Here is a 12,289-nt window from a genome sequence, read left to right on the forward strand (position 1 = left end):
ATATATATGTGATTGTCATGCTATTCTGAATATCACAAAGAGTTAAAATCAGCCAGATTTAAGCTTATCATATTTGTATTGCTACATGCCCTACTTTGAATTTCTCAGTGGGTCTGTTAATTTTCCTGTGAGATGATTTTTGGGTATATCCAAAAGCATACTCTGAATGATTAGGATACTTTTAAGAATTTGTCCTATTAGCAATCTAGCTTCTGGTAATATACCCCCCTATGCTAAAACAATCTGTTTTTATTAAACTGACATTATCCAATAAAATATGAGCAAAGGAAGCTAGTTTTAAGATGGAGTGAGTCCATTGTTTCCACATTTTGGAACAGAGTCCATAAGATCTATCATACTGAATTTGCCTGTTAGGTCTAAATTATTGGCTTCTCAGGCAAGATATACTAATGTAAAGGAAATAGGTTCATACATATATTAGTAATTCATATGAGTTCTTATTTGATTCATAGCCCCTCTCCCCTCTGTGTGTGTAAACGTGGGCCTCTGAAGGGACATTTAGGAGTTCGGAAGCCTCTCGGGGTGCAGGCCTTCTTCCTGCACACCTGGGCAAGACCCCGGCCTTAGATGAACATGAGGATCTAAAGCTAACTACAGTCGTCCCTTCAGCATCTAAGGGAGATTGGTTCCTGGATCCTAACCCCACGGTGCTCAAGTCCTTTATATAAGAGGACATAGTATTTGCATAGAACTTGTGTACTTTAGGTCATCTCTAGATGATGAATAACACTTCATACAATGGAAACACTGTGTAATTAGTTGCTATACTGTAATGTTTAGAAAATAACACAAAAGTCTACATGTTCAGTACAGTCTCAGTTTTTGTTGTTGCTGTTCTTCTTCTTCTGAATATTCTTGATCCGTGATTGGTTGAATCCACAGGTGTGGAATCCACACATAAAGACAGCTGACTATGTGCTTTCCTAGACCTCTGGTTAAAAATAATTTAGCACGGTTTTGCTTTTCAAAGTCTTGTTTATCTTGGAATTATTTACTAATGGGTTAGTTTGGGAGGCAGAGAATTTGACTTTTGTATTGAATCGAGGATGCTTCCAGGATATGTGTCCATTAGAAAAATAATGCTGGAAGGCAGTATAGTAAAAAAATAGGCTGCCATCTTTGCTTCTGGATGGGTGAATATTTTGCCAGCACAGGGAAAAATGTGCTCAGAGTACCCTAGTGCTTTGTGGCAGAGAAAAGCAAATACAGTGAGAACCAGTGAGGTAGCATGCCCCTGCTATTGTAGTGCATAAGACTTTGTTTTCATAGCCCCAAGATTTATACCGCCCTCATAGTTGTCAGCAGATAAAAATCACAAGAGTGAATTTCAGTTACATTTTCCTCTATTGAGGTCCAGGTAAAGCTGGTTTTCAGTTCTTGTACTTTCTACCTTGATAGAACAGAGACTTAACAGCAAAATGTGCCAGTCCAGAAATAGAAATTAAACCTAGGGTAATATCAAGTATCCTTTACCCCTGGAAAAGGAGTTGCTGTTTGGATTACTTTTGATCCTAAAACAAACATACCATTGAATATCACAGTGTACCTGATGTGTATGCACCTTTCCCTGTGAGCCACACCCTTGAAGTTGTTTTCATTCTACAATGCTTTATTTCTTTTGCAGCATTTGAGGCAACTTGGTTTATCAGCGGAGTAGGTTACACTTTGCTGAATGCAAATTACTAGCAACAGACATATACATTTCAGTCTGCAGGAAGAATGAAACTAGATTTAGAAAATTGATAGCAGACCTTTGTCTGTATTACAAAGTCAAACCTTATGCTACAGTTTGGATACAAAGATAAGGACAGAATAAGTGGGAAATGTGAAGTGAGAATTTTGGGGTCAAGGTGCTTAGTTTGTTGATGTGTATTTTATAAAATTTCTGATAAAATTGTTTATATCTCTCCTTCATGTTACAAAAGACCTATAAGCAGCCCTCGCTATTTTCTCTTTCCTTTCTTTCCTCCTTCTTTTCCTTGCTTCTGTGTTTTTCTTCCTGTCTGTCTTTTCTCTCTACTGTCGACATGGTAATTTTGCTGCAGGTCCTTCCTGAAGACACTGCTACAGAGTTCTGAGCAGAGCCACACAAAAAGCTTAATGAAATACTAGTCAGTAAATAGAATTGATAGTGAACTCTACATATCATCATGATCCAACAGCGTCCATTTCTTGACTCTATCCTAAAATAGTTTGGTGTAAGTTTTCATTATTATTTTAAAGGCTACATTTGATAATTTTCTCATTAATTTTTTAGCAACAGAAAGACAGTGCAAACTTGTTTTTTGAATTACCTTGTCTGACCTTTTGCAAGTTGATAATTACAAAAACGGGAGGGCTGGAAAACTTGTAAAAAAATGTAAGCTTATAAAGTAGCTAAAATGGTCCTTCTGTGCTGGTGTTGATTTCAAAATTAACATTTTGGTTCATGTGCTTCTAATAATCACTGACCCTTACCTCGTGTACTTTCCACAGGAAATGAATACGGCAGAAATTACTTTGACCCACTGATGGATGAGGAAATAAACCCAAGGCAGTGTGGGATGGAGGTCAGCAGAGAGGGTGAGCTAGAATTAAGTATGTAATTTTTGTGTCAGAATATTCTTTTCCATTCATGAAAATGAGGTGACAAAGATCACACATGCAGTTCCGCTTAGATTTTGCAGCTTACAATTTAAATGGTAAGTTCTAACCACTAACAGCATGATGGGCAGTGAAGGTAATTTTTGATCAAGGACAACAAGCTGGTGAGATGAAAATAGCATCAGTCTGCTTTCATCTGGGGCTATTATGAAAAGTTTGGGCCATTGTAAGACCAATGTCATGCATCTGAGGGACATCACTTTGCAAATGCATCTTTGCCCTTCAGATTTAAAATGAGCATTCTCCAGAAAGATGCATCAAGCACATGAGCTTTCCGTTCACCATGACTATTGAATTCCTTTCACTGAATGTGCAAAATCATCACCTAACCTTTGAGCCACAGAGATGCAGATATGATGATAATATTCTTTCCTGCAATCTTAAATCTAGTAGTGGTTGTAAAATAACAATTCAGAATTGCTCCTTAAGTGCATACCTCTGTGCCAGTGTTACAGTTTACAAAGTATTCTAGAATTTACAAAGGTTATCGGTGAGATAATGACACTGGTAATTGTTCCTCAGAGTTGTTCCCATTCAGAAGATCATATCCAGTACTAGCTACCAGTAATGGAAACTGCATGTTTTAATAAGAGACTGGGCTAATTTTTCACAAATAAGAGGGTTCAGATATAGTGCAAAGATTATTTTATGAAGCAATTCTCAATAAACTAAAGCTATTTTAATGATGTAGCATTCACAGATATCATCAAAGGACACATGTGTGAAATAAGACACAGATTTACTCTTAGGGAAAGTTTTTACCAGTTGTTGAAACATCAAGGTGAATTTGAAACTGGAAAATCTCAACTTTTTTCTTTTTGCTTATAAACACTTGAAGGGTGTGAGACAATCCTAGTGACTTTTGGGGAGAGGTATTAACTGAACTGTCATTTAAGGCTTGATTTTGATTTCTGAGTGGCCACAATCATATGGGTGTATTTGGTAGGATTTCTGTAATGCATATACTCCCTAGTTTAGGAACGCTATCTTATTAAGGTTTGTTGGATGAATAAAACATGAATCTAACTACAGAAAAGTACGTTTCCTTCAGATAGGCTTGAGTATCCCTTGCCTAGAAATGCTTAGGACCAGACTTGTTTCAGATTTTGGGTATTTTAGATTTTAGAATATTTCCATATGCATTATGATACATCTTGGGGATGGAAAATAAGTCTAAACATTTTATTCACTTATGTTTTGTATGTATTTAATACACATAGCCTGAAGATAAATTTTATACAATATTTAAAGTAATATTGTGCATTAATTTTCTGTTCAGGCAGGAATTTTCCACTATGTTATCTGGTTGACAGCCAAGAGTTGTGGATTTTCAAATTAGAGATGCTCACCCTGTATCTATGGTCACTCTAGCCCCTTCTCAGGTCAGTCAGTTAATGTTGGCCAATATCTGGGGTTAACTTGGGTGCACATTTTAGGCAAGGTGGCTCTGTCTTTGTCTGCCCCTAGCCTGGGCTGTTCTGGGGTCTGTCAGGGGGCGGAACTGGTGCTGTCACCAGGAGGAGTCCCACCTCCAGCTTTCTTTCTACTGAACTCCTTCATTCCCTCTTTTTATTTCTCTTCTGTTTCCTATTTTCTCTCCTCACCTCTTCAGTATTTTCTTTCTCTCCCTTCCAAGATTCTTTCTTGACTAGATCTATTTTATTATATTTATTTGAAAAAAAAGCTCTACATTCCTTGTCATCTGAACAGATTGAACACCTCTAGATTCCTTGTCATTTGCACAGGTTGAACACTAGATTTCTTTTCTCTCAAACGGATGAAAATCTTTGTCCTTTATTTCATTTACATGACTTCTTTCCCCCATTTAAATGACTTAGGAAAAGTCATTTGAAAAAGAGATTTTTCTCTTTTTGTCTCCTATATTCTGAATGAGGGACTCTATGTATCCATGTGATATAAATGAATGCAACGGGCTAAATGTAGCTGTAAGCGGTTCAGTTTGCCATGCATTTCTGCCTCCTTCTAGAATGCTTCTGTGAACCAGTCCAATCCGAATGGCTAACTCAGCCTCTACACTGCATATGCAACCAAGGAGAGCAATATAATGGGAACTCCATGTGGCAACTTTGCGGGTCATGTTCATCTGTTACTGTGTTTGCAGCAATTAGTTTCTCAGACATAAAATACTTAATACACATTTGCCTAAAATGTAATGAGTAATGTACAGGTATGCTCTGATTATCTATGACCCGGTACAGATAATACTATTTTTCATATTTTCCAAAGAGGCACAACTAATAGAATTACACTTTCTATAAATAATTCATATTGTGTAACACATGTGTTTCTATTACATACATACTGATTACATAGTGCATATATGTGCATATGTGTAGATGACAGAAAGATTTTAAAGAATTGGGTCACTCAGTTTTAGGAGCTAGCAAATCTGTTCATAAGGCAGGCAGGCTGGAATTCTGGTCAGACTGGGTGTGAAGCTCAGGTAAGAACTCCTGTTGCTGCCGTTAAGCCCAAGTTCTGCAGAGGAGAGACCATAAATAGAAATCTTAATTTCTGTGTTGAGTGTTGAGGAGAATTTCTTCTTCTTTGAGAAACTTGAGCCTTTTCTCCTAAGGCCTTTGACTGGCTGGATGAGTCCCACCTACCGTAGGGAGAGTAATCTGCTTTACTCACAGTCTGCTGAGTTAAATGTTAACCTTTACAAAATTGACAGCTTTACCTATTAATAACACCTAAACAGTACCCCACAGCAAGTAGATTAGGGTTTGACCAAACAATGGGCATCTATCCACGTCAGGTTGATGTGTAGAATTAGCCATGACAGATTGCGGTTAGTAGCAATTTATTCATTTCTAATAGTATTTTATAGGGTGGTGAGGGCCTGTTGATGTGATATACTAAATGTGTACTCTCTGTGCACTAGAACGTAACTCTGCTCTTTTGTCTTATCTTGCTTTTCGCATTGGCACGAGCCCTAGTTATTAGTTACACATTTATTGTTACAATTATCTCTTCAGAAGCTTTCTTCTCCACTAGACTTTACATTTCCTTAGGATTTGGCACAGTGTTTGGTTCATAGATGATGTGATGCCCAGTGTGTATCTACTGAAATGGAAATAACAAGATTGCATCTCACATGCTGCTGCCTCTCATTACCGCCACTGCACACCCAATTCCAAGTTGACGTCACTTCCTGCCTGGAATTGCTCAACCATTTTAGTCCTCTCCTCCTGTTCCCCTTCAACCCACCTTCTAGATACCACTGGAGAACTTACTTTTAAAGTCAGTCACATCTCCCCACTCCCTCCTGTTTATTGCTTTTAGAGTGAAGACCAGTACACAGTCATGCACTGCAGAAGTGTAGGATGCATTCTGAGAAATGCATCAGTATGCAGTTTCCCACTGCCTGAGCATCTTATACATAAACCTACAGGGAGTGGCCTAGGCTCTGAACTGGACATCAGTATCTTCATTTCTAAGATGAAGAAACAAGCTCAGTGAGATTTAGTATCTTTCCCCGAATCACAGAGATCTGGCAACTGCAGTTAGGAGTTCAGATTCCTATCTTTGGCACAGTCTCTTGTCTTCCCCTCAGAAATTGTTTGACTTGTTGGATTTCTCATCTCTTCCCTCTGAGAAGATCACTACAAGGGAAAGGAAAACTGGTTAGCCCAAATCGTTGAACTTGAATTTGCAGGGTTTTTCTCTTGCCTTCACCTTCTGTGTTGTGACCCGTTTGACTCTCCAGGAATGAGTCTGCTTGGAGTGCCATTGATAGGAAGCTGCACACTTGGCTTTCTAAGGACCAGACCCTCTATGGAAATTGTCAGTTAGGTCTGCTTCACTCAGGTTCCTTACAGACAAACCCCCAAAAGTTATTCACAATGTGTCACTTCGTGGTGAAAACAAAAATATTTAGTTCAGAATGACTGAAGTCAAACAATGAAAAATTGTGCATTTCATGCAATTGCTAAGTACTTAAAAACAAACAAGCAAATAAATGGAGGAGACTACCTTTGCCAAATGCCTACAGCATGTCAGGCACGAGCCTAAGTGTTGTATAGTATTAGCTTTTTAGTCTCACAACCATCCTGTTTTATGGGCAAGAAGATTAAAGCTGAAGGACTCTAAGAAACTCCCTCAAGTTTACACAGCTGCTAAGTGGTGGTGCTGGCGTTTTTATACAGGTTTGGCTATTACCAAACCTATGCCATGCTGTCTCTCCTCTAAAGATGTTTTCTCTCTGTTAATTCTGCTGGGACTTTTATTACTTCAGTATAAAATTTCTTGTCTAAGCATCTTCCAGGATTCTTTTATGAGCCAGTCATGTGTAAGCTTTATAAATTTTGTAACTGTCCCACTAAGAATTATAAAGATTCAGGCAGTATTGGAATAATGGCATGCATTCCTGACACGTGATCCACAGCATACATTCTGGGAGAGGCTTCCCTACCCCTTCCCTGAGTCAACATTGGGCTTTTAGGTTCTGTGCGGGCTTTTGGCAAGAATAGAAAATTGGTAGGTCGACCAGTAATTGAAAAAGCCTTCTGGAGTATCCAGTGAGCAGAAGTTGCTAGCTTCATAGGTCTTTTTATGTCATGTTCTTCTGTCCCAGTGGCCCCAGCTTTCCTCTTCAGTCATTCCAGGCCCATTAGTACTGACTACAATGAATTGTTTTTTTTTTTTTTGCAATACTGATATTGAAGGAATCTGAGATCTTGATAGAAAGGGAAGACCTAGAATTATCAAGAATTTTTAATTTTGAGAATAAAGATCCATCCAGATGTTTCTGTAGTACTTGGTGGAGTTGCAGAATTAAATATCATCTTCAGAACTGACCCACCCACAGATAGTGAAATGGTAAATTATAGAAATATAAGGGTTGAGAGCTGTGCATTTAGCTCAGTGGCACCACACCTGCCTTGCAAACACAAGGTCCTGTGTTTGATTCCCCCATACCAAAAGAAAAGAAAAAAATAAAAAGAAATATAAGGGCTGTATGGACAGAAGCACAGTAAAAACACATGGTTCAGTTGCCTCCCATGGGAAGGAAAACACATTTAATGTATTAATATATGTGTGTATTTTAATTCTAAGACTACAGTGGTCATTTAGTTTGCATTGTTAATGTTTGATTCCATCTAATGGCAGGGGATAACATCTAGATCACCCTCTTTTGGTCAGAGAAGGGCCTCTGAATGGAGATCATGGCCTTAGCCTGCTAGTCAAGTGTTGTCACATTGAGCTATGTGACCAGGTCTAAATGACCTTTGAAACCCTCTTCTAGGGTGTGGGGTATAGCTCAGGACCTGGGGGTGTAGCTCAGTGGTAGAGCACATGCCTTGTGTGTCCAAGGTCCTGGGTTACATTTTAGCACTGCAATAAAAAACAAAATGAAAAAAAAAAAAACAAGACAAATAGAGCTGTCTTCTAAAATTTCTTTTTTGTTGATTTTTTGGTATTGGGGATTGAACTTGGGTCTTTCTGCTTGCAAGTCAGGCGACGGAACCACTGAGCTAAATCCCTGGCCCTAGAATTATGTATTTATGATTAAGTTTTTGATTTTGGTTTTGTGTTGTTTTTCAGGGTATGGGTAACATCATGTTCTTGTTGCTTTAAATTCACAACAGAGCTAAGAATTCTGAATTCTTTAATACATGCTGTTGCAATATGATAGTATATGTAAAAGAACAGAAGACCACCAAAGTCTGCACTCCTTACATATACCAAATAGAAAATATATATAGAGAGCAGCTAATGGGAAACATTCACTCATTTTGATCAGATACTTTAATATTCTATTTTATGATTTGACAAGCCATAATATGATTGTTGGAATGATTCTTGAGTAATAGATGTCATAATCCATTGACTGTGAGATGCTTTTTATTGGATATCCTGCATGCCCTGTAATATTCATTTAAATCATTGCTCCAATTATCATCGATTTATGAAAGATTTTTTTCAGAACAAGGAGCATATTGAGTGCAGTTTCTGTTTGTGACCCATAGTATAGCTATATAGTTCTGATGATTAATTACTTCTTTCAATAATTATATTTGCATATCTCTAACGTAGCTGATAAGAAAGTTATTCATATATTCTTTTTAACATCCCTACAAGGTGACAACAAAGTTTTCTGTAATCAATTAATGGAGTTGTCTGATGAGAGTGGACGAGAAGAATCTCAAGGTAAGCGACCAGTTGTATTCAAAAGTGAGATGAGTATTAGTTGTAAATTGATTGATAAAGCTTCTCCCAAATGTTGACCTTTCTTTTATAAATACAACTATTCATTGATGAATTAATGTGTGCTTTTGTTTGTTGTAAATATTGAAAAGTAGCTAAAGTTTGTGGGAAATAATTATGCCCTTATTTTCTGTGCTTGTATACAATATATGAACACAAGTGGCAAAATGATTTGAGACTTACTATTGCAGAATCCTATAATGCCATGTGTCCTGTTTGGATTCACTGATTTATGAAGCTATGTACCATACCTTTTACAGACTGTTATAGCTTTTTAAACAAATGCTTTGGGGTGATAGAGGGCAGGTAGTGTATTATTTTCAAACTTAGCATAGGGATTCATATTTATAAATATTAGGTTCTTTCTAACAAGTGAGGAATTATTACATGTATTAAAACAAATTGAAGGCAGTCATTTAAAAACTAAATTCTAAGTTCTCAGTTTGATGCACAGGAATTCATGCTAGACCATATTACAGTTTTATAAAAGCATTAAGTGAAAGTTGCTATGAATGCATATAGTTCAATTCATGTAAAGTCAGTCTGTGAATTCACAGGGTGTACTTAGTTCTCCTCAAACCATCATTTTGTCTTCCTTATTAAAATAACTACTTAAAGTACCTAAGAGGACAAGGGCCTCTGGTGATTCGATTTTCTAATAGTTGTAGCTATTATTTCTATTGAATTTATGCTTAGGTTTCACTATATACTAGTTATGTGACCTTGGACCAATTAATTTTTCTTTTCCATTTCTGCCAAAAGGACATATAACACCAGCTATATGGAGTAGCTATGAGGTTTAAATTATTAATTCATGACTGAACAGATATGAAAAGCACATATCTTAATAAAAATGCTAATATATTAATGATGGTGATGAAACTGTTAATACTACTTAAATATTTAAGTGCTTCGTACATGTCTGAAAATGCCCAAAATACTGTTCTAGGAAAGGCAAATATTAACTTATTTAAACTACATACCAACTCTAAAGGTTGACCCCATTTTTTATTTCCGTTTACAGAATTGTACCCTACCCAGATTTTATTCCTGTATTGGTATACCTGCTCTTCCTTCTTTGCTATAAATTTGTATAATCAAGTATTCATTCATTCATTCGGTTTACTTATTTATTTTATCTAAAGAAATCAGTTCACATGACAGTGAGGGCTGGCAAGCCTGAAATCCTTAGGAAGGATGAGCCGGCTAGAGAATCCTAAGTGTTGACCTGAAATTTGGGCAGCAGTTGTAACTGCAGTCTCAAGTTCAAATCCCCCAGGGTAGAAGGCTAAAAACTGAGGCAAGGATTCAACCCTGTGGCCTAGAGACCACACTTCTTCTTCAGGAGACCTTAGTGTTTACCTTTAAGGCCTTCAGCTGACTATATTATGAAGAGTAATCTACTTTCCTCAAAGCCTGCTGATTTAAATATGAATTATATCTTAAAGTATATTGTCCCAGCAGCACAAACAAGTGAGCATCACAACCTAAGTCAAACTGATGCATAAAATCAAGCATCACAGACCGCTAATGTTTGGTATCCTTTCTGAGTCAGCAAACATGTATTGAATACCTTAATGTGGAAGGCATGGAATAATGTGCATTTTTTGCCCTTCTTCTTTCCTCTCTGACAGTTCCATCAGCTTGGGACCTTTGAAACCATCTTAGTCATGCATTTATAGACAGCAACCAAGAGGTCTTCGAAAAATCATTCATAGGGTTACAAAAGTACAGTTTATAGGCGAGTCAGACACTTTACAACTATTTTATGCATGAGGCTAAAATATCCTACAAAGTTTACAGGTTGGTGCTAGATAACACAGTTTATCGGTGTTCCCCGGGCACAGCAGCTTGGTGCTCTTTCCAATGCCTCACCTCATTCCTTCTGCTCGAAGAGGCTCCCTTCCAATGGTTGGTGTCAGAATTCCAGCCTTGGAGATGTGAAAGTTCCATATTACACCTTCCAGCATTTCTAGACATGGGAAGAGGAAAGATTGTTTTATATTTACAGCGTGCATCTGGCTAAGATGAATAGACACATTTTGTAGATGATACCATATTCAGATGCTAGAGAAGTAAATCACAAGTACCATGTATATAAATGCTGGCATTGCTATGCAAATAAACAAAGCAGTCCAAATACAGGACCTCCGGATGTACCTGCAACTCAGGAACTGTTTTTAGGATCTTCACTTGGGAAAATGAACCAAAGAGCTCTGGCTTTTCCTCAATGTATTCATCTCCCAAGCTGGTTTCAGCACCACAGAAAGTGAGTGGTAAAAAGTTCAGTAAACAACATATTGTATTAAAGGAGGTTAAAGCACAGTGTCCACGTTTCCAGATATAATTGGTAAAAGGGAAAAAGGCTTTAACACATAGCTATGCTTTTATTCATCTTGTAAATACTACAGGATAAACAAAGGATGTTGTTATTTTTGGTGATTTCCAAGTGCCTTAAAAAGAAATAACTTGCTAAGTTTAGAAAATGAAAAAAACAAAATTTACTGCATCAAAGAAATAAAGTAGTTTACTAAGTGTTTGATCAATGCTAAAATAAGATTCTGTGCAATCTTCTTGGGGTAAGCAGATGGGAGCACCAAGGAGGAGATTTTGGATTCTGAAGCACTCACAAGTTCCTGTAAGATTTATGAAACCCACAAAGAGGCAGATGAAGCCATCCCTGATTCCATCAAGGCGTTTGAAAGACATGCTCAGAAAGACATAACTCTGATCGGAAGTTCTCCGTTTGAACAGGTCAGCATTAAATATATATGTAAGGCGACCTGTTTTTCAAATGACAAGTTGTAAGATCAGACCTACACACTGATGGTCTGCTGGTTCTGCTTCCCTGCACACTCTTCCTAAAACACACGACTGGTGACTTGATTGGACCTTTCCCCGTGCATTTCACACACAGTTTACCAGGCAGAAGTTACATTCCTTTTCAAAACCTTCCCATGGTCCTTTCGCCATTTACTTTCACTCCATCTGCTTTTATTTTATGCGATAGTGCTCATTTCTAGCAGGGCACAAAGAACCACACAACCCAAAGTCAGCATAAATTTACTTGGATAAATTTATGTTGAACTTAAGTACAGAAGCATTGTATTAGTGTATAAATATTAGTATATAAATACTTGTGAAGTCATTATTTAAGAGACTTGGACATTCTAATTGTTGTGTCTTCAACGACAGCTATTTTGATTTCTGTGTGTGTGCTTTCTATTTATGCTGCAGTATGGTGGGCTGTGGTTTACCAAGGAGAGGAAAGGGGAAAGGGTCTGTTTTATAGTCATCTTACCTGTCTCAAAGAAAAATACTAGGGGCTGGGGATTTAGCTCAGTGGTTCGATGGCCTGCCTTGCAAGCACGGACCTGAGTTTGACCCCTGGTAC

At 37.6% G+C, this 12,289-nt stretch overlaps 1 protein-coding gene across 1 annotated transcript in view; it reads left to right on the forward strand.

The window, feature by feature from the left end:
* Positions 1–12,289, forward strand: part of Ofcc1 (orofacial cleft 1 candidate 1) — a 539,007-nt gene that overhangs the window by 276,262 nt on the left and 250,456 nt on the right. The window contains exons 7-9 of the mRNA XM_010623072.2: positions 2,497–2,583; positions 8,770–8,838; positions 11,483–11,649. Of these exons, the coding sequence (XP_010621374.1) occupies positions 2,497–2,583; positions 8,770–8,838; positions 11,483–11,649 (323 nt within the window). The remainder of the gene's footprint in view (positions 1–2,496; positions 2,584–8,769; positions 8,839–11,482; positions 11,650–12,289) is intronic.

Source organism: Fukomys damarensis, unplaced genomic scaffold (genome assembly GCF_012274545.1).
Source record: "Fukomys damarensis isolate Sample0158 unplaced genomic scaffold, DMR_v1.0_HiC HiC_scaffold_10, whole genome shotgun sequence".
NCBI classification, from domain to species: domain Eukaryota; kingdom Metazoa; phylum Chordata; class Mammalia; order Rodentia; family Bathyergidae; genus Fukomys; species Fukomys damarensis.